At 43.0% G+C, this 16,461-nt stretch overlaps 1 protein-coding gene and 1 long non-coding RNA gene across 2 annotated transcripts in view; both read left to right on the forward strand.

Annotated features, from left to right (window-relative positions):
• Window positions 1-16,461, forward strand: part of LOC137318394 (uncharacterized) — a 38,565-nt gene that overhangs the window by 3,045 nt on the left and 19,059 nt on the right. Inside the window, exon 2 of the mRNA XM_067981294.1 lies at window positions 12,630-12,643. Within this exon, the coding sequence (XP_067837395.1) occupies window positions 12,630-12,643 (14 nt within the window). The remainder of the gene's footprint in view (window positions 1-12,629; window positions 12,644-16,461) is intronic.
• LOC137318426 (uncharacterized) lies at window positions 3,176-9,875 on the forward strand. Its single transcript, XR_010961890.1, has 3 exons — window positions 3,176-3,222; window positions 3,591-3,676; window positions 8,894-9,875. It is a non-coding gene; the product is annotated as an uncharacterized lncRNA (long non-coding RNA).

Genomic DNA, 16,461 nt, shown 5'->3' on the forward strand with positions numbered 1-16,461 from the left:
CTGCCTAAATACAGTCCTTTCTATAACAAGTCAACCCGCCTCCTTCCATTTCAGTCCCAGACCCGATTCGATCTCCCCACACATCCCCTCCCAGACGGGTTCAGCAGTTTACAAACACTTTATTCCAGCTGATTTGGAGAATCTCATGTGTTGGGGTTTGAATTGTGATAGCGGCGGATCTCCGCCAGTTTTACCCTGTCACGGACTCTCGCCCTGAATCTGTGAGAAAAAATGAACTGGGACTGGAGCCGAACACACGCCAGTTCCAGTGAGGCCTGGCCCGGACATCCCATTCTCTCTATTTTATTTCAGACAGTGGGGGTGGGGCGGGGATAGCGAATATCAGCGAGTCACCAGGACCCTGGGTTTATTTGAAATGATTTCTATCTGAAATCTGAGCCCGGCCCCGGGACAGGAATCATCTGATTCCGGGATCAGCTCTTTTCTGAGAGACGTGGGTGGCTCTGAGAAGAGCCGTTGGGTTCAGATGGTCACAAGTTGCACTTGATTTTTTTACTTCTTTTTGCCCGCTGCTTTCTTAGGCTTTGCTGACTTCGGCTTGGGCTTGACCCTCGGTTTTTCCACCTTCTTCGCCTTCGCCTTCACTGTCTTGGGGGTCTTGGGCTTCTTCGCCGCCGCTTTCTTCTTAATTGGTGATTTCGCCGCCTTTTTCGTGGTCGATTTCTTGACCGCTGGTTTCTTGGCCGTTAATTTCTTGCCGGCTGTTTTTTTGGCCGCTGGTTTCTTTCCGGGAGATTTCTTGGTCACTTGTTTCTTCACCTTCTTTACCACTTTTGCCTGGGTTTCCTTCTTAGCGACTCTGAAGGAGCCCGAGGCGCCCGTGCCCTTGATCTGCACCAGGGAGCCTTTTTCCACATTTCTCTTGATACTTAATTTGATCTGGGACCGGAGCTTCTCCACATCCAGGCCTTTGGTAGCCAGAACCTTCTTTATCGCGGCCAGGGATATCCCCTTGCGATCCTTGCAATCCGCCACAATCTTGAGGATCTGTTCTCCCAACGGGGGGCCGGTGGTCTTGGGTCTGGGAACCGCCTTCTTCTTCTTGGGAGCCTTGGGTGGAGCGGCGGCGGCGGCAGGAGGTGCCGTTTCGGCGGCTGCAGTGTCTGTCATGTCCGGGACTCTGTCGAAAATCTCTCTGACAGTCAGAGCTGGGTCAGAAATGAAACGAGAGGCGGCGGCACAGAGCAACTTAAAGGCACAGAGCGGACGGGGCGGAGACATCCTGCTGTCAGCTCCCGGCCCCTCCAGCCTCTCTGTGTTTCTCTCTCCTCTTAAACTCCCCGATTCCAATTCAAATCGGGCACTCCAGAGCCCCAGACTAGCCCCTTCCCATCTCTAACACCGGTATGTTTGCTGTTGAAAAACTTTCACCGGAATTAAAAGCACCAGTTTCGATTTAAACCCGTTTCATTGCTGCACTGATCGCGCTCTCTCACCCGATCGCTGACATGATCTCCGTTTTTCGGCTGAAATCTTGAATTGATCTGAAACTTTACCTTAAATTTCCACTTCGGAGCTCGGCAGTGGAGGAGGGTTATCCTTTGACAGGGATTTTTTAAAATTTTACTCAAAAGGGACTCGGAAATCCGGCGATGAGACCGGCCACACAAACACAGTGACATTAATCTAACCCGCCTGCCCCTTCAACACACTCTCTCTGACACAATGTTCACATCTTCACATTCACAGGACAAACTGTTCGCCAGATTGACAATTCCCGGGACAGGCTTTCCTCCCCGCTCGGCCTGTGCTGCAGATTCTCGGGGGTTAGTTGTCGTTTCCCAGCTCAGTAACTGTTAAACACTCTGAGGCCGGCGCTCCTCACAGTGTCTGGTCCCCAGTTTCAGGGACAGGAGACAATCACAGCTGTGGATGTGATAATCCAGATCTGGTTTTACATGATTATATTATTCACACTCAGCAATATGTTTGGTTGAGACGATAATACAAATTATCCGCTCTGGGCTCCTCCAGTCTCTCTGTCTTTCTCTCCCTCCTCCTAAACTGACTGACAGACAAAAGTAACTGGTGTCCTATCCGTCCCATTCTCAACACCCAGAGACGGCCAGTTACTGAATAAATTCAACATTCACAGGCAGTCCAGTGTCAGACAGTTACAGGCTGTTTCTCTCCAACTTTCCTTACTCGACTGGAGACTGATAAATGAACCGTCAGACCGGCTCACACACAATAGAAGGGACAGTGACCGTCTCACTAACAGCACCGGAGGTCTGTTCACAGACACAGAATCAGTCTTTACCTTCCAACAGGGTGTTCATATTACGCTCAATAACACTATCCCGCTTTCATGTACAGCGCTAGAGATAGAGAAATACAGACGGACAGATAAAGAGACAGACAGAGACAGGCACACAGACAAAGTATCATTCTCACACTTCCTCTCAGTGTGTCCGTTTCACACTCAGCAAACAGTAACCCACCTTCGTGTGCAGCGCCAGAGAGATACAGACAGGCAGAGTATCAGCCATACGCTTCCCATCAGTGTCTCTGTATCACGCTCAGCAGCAGTATTCCACCTTCATATGTTGTACAAAAGAGAGAGAGAAACTGACCTGCAATGTCCCGTTTTCACGCAGTAACAAATTGGAAAATTCTCCATTCCAATTGCCATTCCAAGCTGGAGTGACAGAAGATGCAGTCTCATCTCTCACTGATATTATTTCAGAGACAAACACATTATGAATCCCACTCTCAGGGACATTTAACCCTCTCTTGCATGTTGTACCCTCTGCAATTTTGCAGCTCAGGGCCCTTCTGCATTTCTCTCAGTGACCGAGAGTTTCACTCCGATTGAAATAAACTGGGACTGTTGCCGTCAGATATTAATCCTACACGGTTCCAGCAAATACACCGACTCCCACTTTCCTCCCATGTTTCTTCAGGATTGGTTCGAGGAATCCGGCCTCCAGATACGGAGTCACAAGTTTCTTTATCAGTAAAGGGACCAAGAATGAACAGAACCAATTGGCTCATTTCACAGCCGCCCACTTTATCTCTGAAAGACTATTTTCCATGAAAAGATTCCGAGAGAAACAGCAGGGATGGAAACATCTAGTTTAATAGTTAGAGATTGTAAAGTCAGTCTGGATTCCAGCGTTAGGCACTGGTGGAATCCCATCTGTTTTCCATTCTGGTAAGGATGTGGGGAGTTATACAAAGAGCGTCTATTGCAGGCATCAGGTGAGAAGTGTGAAGGTCTCAATTCAAACAGCGGTTGTTTGCTTTCATTTGAACGGTTTGTCCCATGGGAGAGGAGATGAGAAACCTGACCCGTGCAAAGGTCCCTGCCCCATCGGGTAGTCCCATTCATTGATCAGTGGAGGGGTTGGGTTGTGTCTGGATGTCACTAAATTGTTTTAAAATCGCCCAACACACCTGGTGTGCAGAAGCTGAGTGCTGCAGTGGAGTCAGACAATGACACCGTTTGTATCACTGGTTTTCATTTGTGGATATTCAAAATAATTATTAACAGAGATATTTAACTGATCACTTCTGTATTTTCGACCTCACCTGTTCTTGAGTTACAAGATATATGTTTCTTTCCACAGCCAAACCCTTGAAGGATCCAGAATGAAAGTGAAGTTTCCTCCATCCGAGGCAAAGGAACAGTGCAGCCAGCTCCTTCTCACACACAGTAAGTACATTATCACTCACAGAGCACGGAGTCACAGACAGGTCATCAGCTCCACAGTCTCAGACAGCAGAAGTATTCAGTCCCACACTGATCCCAAGTTCCAGAGACACATTTTCAATCCAACAGTCAAACAGAGCAGGTGAGGCAGACGCTGTTCCATTTCCCCCTCACTCAGTCCCGCTGACAGGGAGATACAAAAATCCCAGTCCAAAGTCATGCTTTCAGATTGTCAATTTCAATAAAGGACAACTTTAGCCATGAATTAAATCCCAGATACCCCAAGATTCCAATAGTATGCGAGCCCAAAACTCTCTCACACACACACGTGAGTTTAATACATGAAGTATCCATTCGAATTGTGCACCATTCGAATACAAATTGCAAGTCCAAAACTCATGTACAGTATCAGATTGAGAAATGCTGTGACAGTGTAACCTGAGAAACACATTAGATACCAGTTTATAATAAACTCATAGTATGAGATTTAAAGATAAAGTATCAATTCTGTGAGCACACATTACACACGAGTCCAAAAATCTTATAATAAAACTTAAAGATGCAGTATCAATTCCTTCAGTGCAGACTGATCTACACATTATATACCAATTCAAAAATGTCACCATATCAGGTTGAAAGATATATTATCATTCACAACAATACTGACAGAGATACAGATTTAATAGTAGTCCAAAATCATACAAATTATCTGATTGAAACCTCCAGCATCAAATCCTAAAGTGTATCCATATTTACCAATTAAATAATGAGAAAAACTACTTTAACATTAAGATATTAAAGCTACAGTATTGAATACCATAATGTAATCGGAGAGAATAATTATGGACAGATACAGAATGAATCTCACACTCAGATACAGTACAGAGACACACAAACACAGAATGAATCTCACACTCATATACTGTAGCAGAGACTGACAGATGCAGAAGGAATCCCAAGCACACATACAGTACTAGAGGTTGCCAGACACAGAGTGAATCCCACACTCAAGTATGGAACCAGAGATGACAGAAACAGAATGAATCCCAAACGGGCTGACAGTACCAAGGACTGACAGATACTGAGTTCATCCCACACTCACATACAATACCAAGGACTGACAGATATGAGTTCATCCCATACTCTCATAAAGCACCAGAGACTGACAGATGCAGAAAGAATCCAACACTCACATACAGTACCAGAGACTGACCAATACAGAATTAATCCCTCACTCACAACCAGTACCAGATGCTGACAGATACAGAATGAATCCCACAGTCACAAAGAGAATCAGGAACTGACAGTCACAGAATGAATCTCACAATCACACTACTGCAGACTGAGTTACATTTTACATACCAGTTCAAAGATATCATCGTGTCAGATTGAAAGATATCGTATAAATTCCATTAGTGCAGTCTGAGCTACATATTAGATATATTAGTAAATACTCAGAGAGTATTATACTGAAATAAACATTATCAATACCATTGTTTCAGACTGAGCTACACATTACATACGAGTCCAAAATCCTCATAAATGATCAGACTGGAAGATACTGTATCAATTCTTTTAGCACTGCCTGACCTGTACATTACATACCAGACTGAAAATCCCGTACAATATTAGACTGAAAGATACATTATCAATTCCATCAGTGCAGACTGAGCCACACATAATATAGCAGTCCAAGCATCTCATACCCGATCAGACTCAAAGATACAATATCAATTCCATAGCACGTACTGAGCTCCATGTTACTCACCAGTCCAAAAATCACAGAGAATATCAGATCGAAAGATTCAGTATCACTTCCATTATTGAAGACTGAGCTACACATCTCATTCCAGTCCAAAAATCTCACAGAGTCAGACTGATAGATACAGTATTAATTCCTTTAGTGCAGGCTGAGCTACATATTACATACCAGTGCATAAATCTCATACAATGACAGATTGAGATACAGAATTAATCCCATTATTGCAGACTGAGCTAAACATTACATCCCAATCCAATAATTTCACTGTGAACAGATTGAAAGGTACATAATCTCTTAACTCTATTGTGAATGATAAAAATGTAATACTAATCCAAAGCTCACACATGTTTGATTAAAGAAAATCGAAAAGTTATCTATATTTACAAATTAAACACGAGATGAAGAACTGTATATAAATTAAAGTATTAAAGATACAGTTTCAAATTCGATACTGCAAACTGAAATAAGAATACAGAATGAATTCAGACTTGCACATTGTCTCAGAGACTGAATTACAGAATGAATCCCACACTCAGATAATGTAGCAGAGAATGGCAGATCCAGGATGAATCCCACACTCACACACGGTACCAGAGACTGACAGACAATGAATCCCACACTCACACACAGGAGCAGAGACTGACAGATACGGAATGAATCCCACACTCACTCACAGTACCTGAGACTGACAGATACAGAATGAATCCCACACTCACACACAGGAGCAGAGACTGACAGATACAGAATGAATCCCACACTCACACACAGTACCAGAGACTGACAGATACAGAATGAATCCCACACTCACACAAAGTGCCTGATACCTGCAGATACAGAATGAATCCAACACTCACACACAGAGCAGAGACTGAGAGATACAGAATGAATCCCACACTCACACACAGAGCAGAGACTGACAGATACAGAATGAATCCCACACTCACACATAGTACCAGAGACTGACAGACACAGAATGAATCCCACACTCACACACAGTACCAGAGACTGACAGATACAGAATGAATCCCACACACACACAGTACCAGAGACTGACAGATACAGAATGAATCCCACACTCACAGACTGTACTGGAGACTACAGATACAGTATGAATGTCACAGTCACATTACTACAGACTGAGTTACACTTTACAGACCAGTCCAAAGATCTCATAGTGGCAGATTTAAAGATACAGTATCAATTCTATTGGTGCAGACTGAGCTACATATTAGATATATTGGTAAATACTCGTGTGATACTGAAATAAACATTATCAATACCATTGGTACAGACTGAGCTATACATTACATACGAGTCTAAAATTCACAAATGACCAGACTGGAAGATATAATTTAAATTCTATTAGCACCGCCTGAGCTCAACATTATATATCAGTCCAACAATCTCATACAATTTTAGACTGAAAGATACAGAATCGATTCAATTAGTGCAGACTGAGCCACACATTATATAGCAGTCCAAGAATCTCATCCCGTATCAGACTCAAAGATACAATATCAATTCCATTAACACAGACTGATCTGTATGTTACTCATCAGTCCAAAAATTTCATACAGTATCAGACTGATAGATACAGTATCAATTCCTTTAGTGCAGGATGAGCTCCATATTACATACCAGTCCAAAAATCACCTACAGTGTTAGACTCAGATACAGAATTATTGCAGAATGAAATACACATTACATACCAGTCCAGTAATTTCACTGTGAACAGATTGAAAGGTACATTATCATTCACAATCGACTTCAGAGATTATGATGTAATACTACTCCAAAACTCACACACGTCGTTTGATTAAAGAAAATCGAAAATGTATCCACATTAACAAACTAAATGCTCGATGAAGAACTGTATATAATTTAAAGTGTTAAAGATACAGTATCAAATACGATACTGCAAATTGAAATAAGAATACAGAATGAATCCAGACTTGCACATTGTCTCAGAGACTGAATTACAGAAGGAATCCCACACTGAGATAAAGTAGCAGAGAATGGCAGATACAGAATGTATCCCACAACAGACAATACCAGAGACTGACAGATACAGAATGAATGCATCAATTATATATAGTACCTGGAGACTGACAGATGCAGAATATACCCCATGCTCACACTCAGTAACAATGACTGACAGATACAGAATAAATCCCACTCTCATATACAGTACCAGAGACTGAAATATACAGAATAAATCCCACTCTCATATACAGTACCAGAGACTGACCTCTACTGGCGGTAATCGACAACTGTAATGAGGGAACAAATTCACATGATCTGTCATGGTTGCAGAAACAGGACAATGTGCAATGTGAGAGAAGTTTCTGTCTGTAACTTTTACTCTCGTATTTTTGCATTTTTTGACGGTGAAAAATGAAGACAATTGATTCATAATCAAGTTTTTGTTTCACTCATTCGATAGTTGTGAATTTGCCCCATTATATTTCACTGTATATTGCACAGTGTTTGTCTCTGATTTCTCAGGATGATTTACATTGCTCCTCTACCCCATTTAGACTCTTATTTTCCAAGCAGCATGTGGCCTCCTTATTCCCCCCAGCGAAATGCCCCATCTCACACCTTTCTATATTGAAATTCAATGGCCATTGACACGGCCGTTCTGCAAGCTGATTTTGTCCCAGTCTTCCTCAGTATCCACAGTATCCCCTCAATCAATTACAGAATTTAACACAGCATTACAAGTAGTGTTTGGTCCAACAAAATGTACTTGCAGCTCGTCTCCATTCCCAGTTTTTCGAAATCCCACCCGTGCAATATAACGTGAAGAATGAGTTTATCTTCTGTCCCTCTCTCATCTGTAAACTTCAATGACCCGGGGTTTGGGGACATTTACTGGCCGGAAGCAGAACTGCAACAGTTCGGAACAAATTGCTGAAACCGGACAATGTGCAGTGTGAGCGTGTTTGTGATTGGTGGCAGGTATTAAATCTGATTTTTTTTTAAACCCGCCCATTAACATTTCTTGTTTGTTATTGAACAGTAAACAGAGCCGGACAGTAAGGATGTGGGGTGTTATACAAAGAGCATCTATTGCAGGCATCATGTGAGAAGTTTGAAGGACACATTTTAAACAGCGGCTGTTTTGTTTCGGTTGATTGGTTAGTCCCAAGGGAGAGGGGATTAGAAATCTGATATGTGCAAAGCTCCCCGCCCCATCGGGTAGTCCCATTGATGGATCAGTGCAGGGGGTGGGCCGTGTTTGGATGTCACTAAATTGTTGTAAAACAGCCCAACACACCTGGTGTGCAGAAGCTGAGTGCTGCAGTACTGCAGTGGAGTCAGACACTGACACTGTTTGTATCGCTGGTTTTAATTTGTGGATATTACAATGATTATTAACAGAGAGATTCAATTGATCACTTTTGTATTTTCTACCTCACCTGTTCTTGAATTACAAGAGATACTTTTTCTTCCAGAGGCAAATCCTTGAAGGACCCAGAATCAGTGTGATGTTTCCTCCACTCGAGGCACAAGGAACAGTGCAGCCAGCTCCTTCTCACACACAGTATGTATATTATCACTCACAGAGCACAGCGACACAGACAGGTCATCACTCCCACAGTCTCAGACAAGCAGAAATATTTAATCCTACACTGATCCCAATCCAACAGTCAAACAGAGCAGGAGAGACAGACGGAATTTCCATTTCACAACAACTCAGTACCGCTGACCGGTAGATAAATAATTCCCAGTCCAAAATCACACCCAGTATCAGATTGAAAGGCACTGTGTTAATCTCACATTAGTTCAGCCTTAGCTACAAATTAAATACCAGATAGAACTGACACATGGTACTGATCGATAGATACAGAATGAATTCCAATAGTGTACTCCAAGATTCAAATTAAATACCAGCCCACAACTCACACATTATGAGCTTAAAGATGCAGTATTCATGACAATATTGGACACTAAGATATAAATTAGATATCAGTTCAGATGTTGCCCATATTTGAATCACATATGTCCAAAAATCTCATAGTGTCTGAATGAAATGTACAGTTTCAATTCCTTTACCGGAGACTGTGTTGCACATTAGATACAAGTCCAAAATTCTCATACAGTATCAGATTGAAAGATACAGTATCAATTCCATTAATGCAGACTGAGCTACACATCACATACCAGTCTAAAAATCTCTGTGTCAGATTGAAAGATACTGTTTCGATTTGATTAGTACAGACTGACCCACACGTTACATACCAGTATACAAATCTCACACAGTATCTGACTGAAAGATACAGTATCAATCCCATTAGTGCAGACTGAGCTGCACATTAGATACCAGTCCAGAAATCACATTCAGGGTCATGCTGAAAGATGCAGTTTGAATTCCATTTGTGCAGACTGAGCTACACAACAGACACCAGCCCAAAAATCTCAGTGTCAGATTGAAAGATACATATCAATTCCATTAGTGCAGATTGAGCTTCATATTATATATGGTCCAACATTCGAATACATTATCGTACTGAAAGATACAGTATCAATCCTATTCATGTTGACTAAGCTACACATTGCAAACCAGTCCAATAATCAGATCAACTCATGCTGAAAGGTACGGCATCAATACCATTATTGCAGACTGAGTTATTCCTTATACACAAGTCCAAATACAGCACACAGTGTCAGACTGAAAGATACAGTATCAATCCCATTAATGCAGACTGAACTACACATTAAATACCAGTCCAAAAATCACACAGTGTCAGCTTGAAAGATAAAGTATCAATTCCACGAGCCCAGACTGAGCTACACAATAAATACCCGTCCAATAATTTCACAGTAAGGTATTGAAATGTACATTATCATTTAAAATAGTATTCACAGAAATTAAGATATAATCCCACATCAAAACTCACAAACATTGTTTGATTAAAACAAAATCCAAAAGTGTATCCATAATTACAAATTAACGCTAGACAAAGGACCATGCATTAAAGACACAGTTTCATGCAACATACTGCAAACTGAAATAAAAATACAGAACGAATCCAGACTTGCACTTTGTCCCAGAGATTGAGTTACAGAATGAATCCTACGCTGAGATATAATACCAGAGACTGACTGTCGCAGAATGAATCCCACACTCACAGGCAGCACCAGAGTCTGACAGATTCAGAATGAATCCCACACTCACACACAGCACCAGAGACTGACAGATTCAGAATGAATCCCACACTCACACACAGTACCTGAGACTGACAGATACAGAGTAAATCCTACATTCACACACAGTACCAAAGACTGACAAATTCAGAATTAATCCCTCACTCACACACAGTACCGGAGACTGACAGATACAGAGTAAATCCCACACTCACATACAGTACTGGTGACTGACAGATATATTATGAATCTCACACTCACACACAGTACCTGAGTCTGACAGATACAGAGTTAATCCTAAATTCACACAGAGTACCAGAGACTGACAAATTCAGAATTATTCCCACAATCACACACAGTACCGGAGACTGACAGATACAGAGTAAATCCCACACTCACATACAGTACTGGAGACTGACAGATATATTATGAATTTCACACTCACACACAGTACCAGAGACTGAAGAGAGAGAATTAATCTCAAACTCAGAGACAGTACTGGAGACTGACAGATAAAGAATGAATATACAGTCTGACATCTACTGGCCGGAAGTGAGAACTGTAACAGAGTGGAACAAATTCACATTGTCTGTCGTTGTGACAGATTCAGGACAAAGTGCAATGTGAGGAAATAGTTTCTCTCTGTAACTTCTACTCTCGTATTTTTTCATATTTTGACAGTGAAATATTAAGACAATTGATTCAGAATAAAGTTTTTGTTTCACTCAAGCGATAGTTGTGAATTTGCCCCATTATATTTCACTCGACATTGCGCAATATTTCTGTCTGATTTCTCAGGACACGATTTATATTAATACAAATAAACCGAACTGAAACAGAAATAAAAACTGAGCACAAAGCTGGAAGTTTTAATGGCGACCGTCAAAGGTGAAAGGGATAAAATAGAGAGAAAAAAATACCAAAAATGCTGGAAAGACTCAGCAGGTCCGGCAGCATCTGTGGAGAAGGGAAGCTCGGGTTAACGGGTCAGGACTATGACCCTTCTACAGATCAGAAAGATTAATCCGACATAATTTAAATAAGGAACGGGAATCAGCAGAGGGAAAAACTTCAGAAAATCAATTAATTTCACTGAATCCGGACAATTGTGTCCAATATCCACAGTACAGATCAGGGGAAATAATAATACAAAGGGACAGAGTTAAATTCAACATTATGGGGGAAATAAAGGAGCTTTAAAAGTATTTTTTAATATAAATTACACCCGTTTATGTTTTGGAAGCACGATCCCTCTGAACATCATCAAATTCGGTTCCAGTCTTGGTGTTTCTGAATTAAGCGAACTGGGATTCAAACCTGTTGGAATTAACTGTTTGGAAGGCAGCTATACTCACCATTATAGCGCCTTAGTTCACTCAGAGGGAGAAATGGAGTGTTTCTGTGGAGTTTGGGTTTTGAGTTTCTGGTACTTTAATCACAGACAATAAATATTTCCCAAACACCAGCCCCTGAACAGACACAACAAGCTGGTGGAATTTCTCATTCATAAATATTAAATAAGAGGATGACAACAGAGAATAGGAAACGGTCAGGAAGATTTCACAAGAACAATTGGGGAAGCAAAGAGGAACTACGAAATTAAATTATCAAGGAATATCAAAAGAAACAGTAAATTATTCTACAGATGCATAAATAAAACAAGGAAAATCAGAATAGCTTCAGTGCCACAAAGGGATGCACAAAATAAACTCAGTGGTAACGTCAGTGAAATGCCAGAAATATTGAATGATTACTTTTCCTCAGTATTTACCCGGGAGATTAACAGGGTGAACATGATATTAGAGGAAGAGGTCAATAAATATATCAAGACATTTAAGTTAGAAAGGGTGGTTAAACTCCTGGTCCAGATGGATTGCATCTGCACATATTAAATGAAGCAAGGGAAAAGATAGCAGAGGCACTGTTACATATATAGAAAAAATCATCACAAAAAGGAATAGTGCCAGAGGACTGGATGACAGTTAATGTGATTCTTATAATTTAAAACAGGAGATAGAACAATTCCAGGGAACTATAGACCAGTTAACTAAAGGTCGGTGGTAGGAATGATCATGGAATCTTTTACTCAATGAAGCAATAGAAAAACATCTAGAAACCGAAAATATAATAAAGAATAGTCAGCATGGATTTCAGAAAGGGAAGGTTTACCAGTTTGGCAGAAGGTTTGACAGTTTAAATTACAGTTCACCATAACTTATCTGCTTATCAATTCTATTCCTCTAGAAATAAACCCCAGTGCTGTGTTTGCTTTCTGTGGCCTCATCAACCTGTGTTGCTACTTTTAATGATTTGTCAATCTGTACCCCTAAATCACTTTGCTCTTCTACACCATTTAGACTCTTATTTTCCAAGCAGTGTTTGGCCTCCTTATTCCCCCGAGCAAAATGCACCACCTCACAACTTTCTATTTGGTAACTAAATGTCCATTTCCTCCGCCTTTCAGCAAGCTTATTAAATCTTCTTGTATTTTGTTGCATTCTTCCTCAGTTTAGGCTATACCCCCAAAATTAATTACAAGCATTTAATACAGCATTCCAACTCATGTTTGGTCCAACAAAATGTTCTCCATTCCCAGTTTCTCCAAATCCCACCCGTGCAATATAATGTGAAGAATGAGTTTATCTTCTGTCCCTCTCTCATCTGTAAATTTCAATGACCCGGGGTTTGGGGACATCTACTGGCCGGAAGCAGAACTGCAAGAGTTCGGAACAAATTGCTGAAACCGGACAATGTGCAGTGTGAGCGTGTTTGTGATTGGTGGCAGGTATTAAATCTGATTGGATATCTGAAGAAACCAATCAGAGAGTGAAAGTAAATGTTTTGTGTCCTCACGCCCAAACGTCCAATCACAATCATTGCCTTCCCCCATCCCTCATTACCATAGGGCTGTGGGGCTGCCTATTTAATCCGAGCTCGGAGCGGATTTGGGTCATTTCTGGGTCTGAAATTGAGTTTGAAAATGCCTGAGGACAAGAAAGCAGCTCCCAAGAAGGGCGCCAAGAAAACCTTGAGTAAAGCACCAGCCAAGGGCGGCAAGAAGCGGAGAAAGTCGAGGAAGGAGAGTTACTCCATCTACGTCTACAAAGTGATGAAGCAGGTTCACCCCGACACCGGCATCTCCTCCAAGGCCATGAGCATCATGAACTCCTTTGTGAACGATATTTTCGAGCGCATCGCGAGTGAGGCTTCCCGCCTGGCCCATTATAATAAACGGCACACCATCAGCTCCCGGGAGATCCAGACCGCCGTGCGCCTGCTGCTGCCCGGGGAACTGGCCAAGCACGCCGTGTCGGAAGGGACAAAGGCGGTGACCAAGTACACCAGCTCCAAGTAAAACTCCACAATGTACTGAAAAAAACACAACGGCTCTTTTAAGAGCCACCCACAACCTCTATGAACGATTTGCATTTCCGATATATTTACATAGTATGTTTTTAATACCGCGATATTATTCCAATCGAAAACTGATACTCTACGCCGTTGAAATTTCTGACCCATAAACTGAACACGAGTTTCTGATCCGCTCCTTCCCATTCGCTTTGTTCTTAAAGCGTTACTATTCCGGCGACGAACACACCCTGAATGACCCCTTAGCATTTCCATTATCTCTATGAATTCAGTCTCCCCACATTAAAAGCAAACCCACCCCTTGCAGTAACATAGCGGAATAGGGGCAGAATGAGAACTCCGTCCGGGTCCCTCTTTTCACAGAAACACTCTCGGCTCTTTGAGAAGGGACCAATCTATAACGTGTCACTTTTATAAAGACTAAATTGAAACGTGTCCCTTCACGGAATGCTGTGAATGAGGATTTAGTCCCGTTCGGTACAGTTTGAAAGCGATGATAAAATTAGCGATAATTTAAAGCAGATTTTAAAACGGCGCCAGCGATTGGTGACGGGTAGCGCTGAATGAGACAAGATAAAAAGAACGGGTTTAAAATCTTGTGCTCAGGGAGAACATTGATCGAAATCCGGTCCTTTACTACACTGAAATTGGCGGGCTTTTTGAAATTCATCAAATTCCTGGTCTGACCGTTGAGGCCGGTAAATCCCGCCCTCTTCTGATTCCCAGCTATCTGATTGGTTAATGAAATAGGCAAATGAGGTGTATTAAAGAACAACCAATCAGATGATCTTTCAGTCTACAAGAAGGGTAAATACGGAAATCATTCTTCATTCTTTGTGAAAGTGTTTGTGAGATTGTGGAAATGTCTGGAAGAGGAAAAACCAGCGGTAAAGCTCGGGCCAAGGCCAAGTCTCGCTCATCCCGGGCCGGACTGCAGTTCCCTGTGGGCCGTGTTCACAGGCACCTGCGAAAGGGGAACTACGCTGAACGTGTGGGTGCCGGAGCCCCGGTCTATCTGGCTGCTGTGCTCGAGTATCTGACGGCTGAAATCCTCGAGCTGGCCGGCAACGCGGCCCGGGACAACAAGAAGACCCGCATCATCCCCAGACACCTGCAGCTGGCCATCCGCAACGACGAGGAGCTCAACAAGCTGCTGGGACGGGTGACCATCGCTCAGGACGGGGTGCTGCCTAATATCCAGGCCGTGCTGCTGCCGAAGAAAACCAGCACTGTGAGCTCCAAGAGCAAGTAAAGCGGCCAAGATTTAATCTGATAACCCAAAGGCTCTTTTCAGAGCCACCCACTGTGTCTGTGAACGGGCTGGTCACTGTCTGTGGGCTCAGGAATTAACTTCAAAAAGACTTGATTCCGATTCGAGAAACTAACAATAACTTGTTGTGAACAAATGATCCATATCGGTCTGTTGCAGTACTCGCTTCCGGACCGCAGATGTCGCCAACCTCCAATAGATTGAAATTTGCAGTTTGTCTGGTGAATGAGACAAAATACCAGAACCGTTAGAATTGCCAACTGGGCGGGTGGGATACAGAAATACCAGGGACGCTTAATATTATTTACCGTCCAATCCTCGGACAACACTGGTTCAGTCTGTGTTATTTTACCCAGATTTGTACAACAGATGCCGACTGATGTGCTGTTATTGTATCAGCGATTACTGAATTAAGAATGTGAGTGATATTTGTGTTTGGATGAGTGAGGTATTAATTCTGTCCCTGCCCGTCTGACATCTGCTGCCTCCCCTTTATACATTTCCCGTTTGAGCAAATTTCTCACGGCGCTGCCATTTCAACCCAGGAGATCACAGCTCTTTCCATCGCCGATTTGGTGGCTCTGAAAAGAGCCTTTGTTGCACTTGGTGCTGATGCCGGGTCGGGTTTAGGCACGCTCCCCGCGGATGCGGCGGGCCAGCTGGATGTCTTTGGGCATGATGGTGACTCGCTTGGCGTGGATGGCGCACAAGTTGGTGTCCTCAAACAGCCCCACCAGGTAAGCCTCGCTGGCCTCCTGCAGGGCCATGACGGCCGAGCTCTGGAAGCGCAGGTCTGTCTTGAAATCCTGAGCGATCTCTCGCACCAGGCGCTGGAAGGGCAGTTTGCGGATCAGCAGCTCGGTGGATTTCTGATAGCGGCGGATCTCCCTCAGAGCCACAGTGCCGGGTCTGTAGCGATGAGGCTTCTTCACTCCGCCCGTGGCTGGAGCGCTCTTCCTCGCCGCTTTGGTCGCCAACTGTTTGCGAGGAGCTTTACCGCCGGTCGATTTACGCGCTGTCTGCTTGGTCCTGGCCATTTTCTGCACAGATCTCAACACAACCTGAGACACAAAGACTGTTAATACGGACTGCGCTCTGGGGCCGCCTTATAAAGGGTCTAAGGGGATCCGCCCCTGGCCTCTGATTGGCTTCAGTCAGGGAGGGATCGCCCCTGGACGATGATTGATCCGAGCTCTGTCAGTCAGACCGAAACGGCGGGAGATATTGGGCCCCAAT

Source organism: Heptranchias perlo, unplaced genomic scaffold, assembly GCF_035084215.1.
Source record: "Heptranchias perlo isolate sHepPer1 unplaced genomic scaffold, sHepPer1.hap1 HAP1_SCAFFOLD_70, whole genome shotgun sequence".
Taxonomy (NCBI): Eukaryota; Metazoa; Chordata; class Chondrichthyes; order Hexanchiformes; family Hexanchidae; genus Heptranchias; species Heptranchias perlo.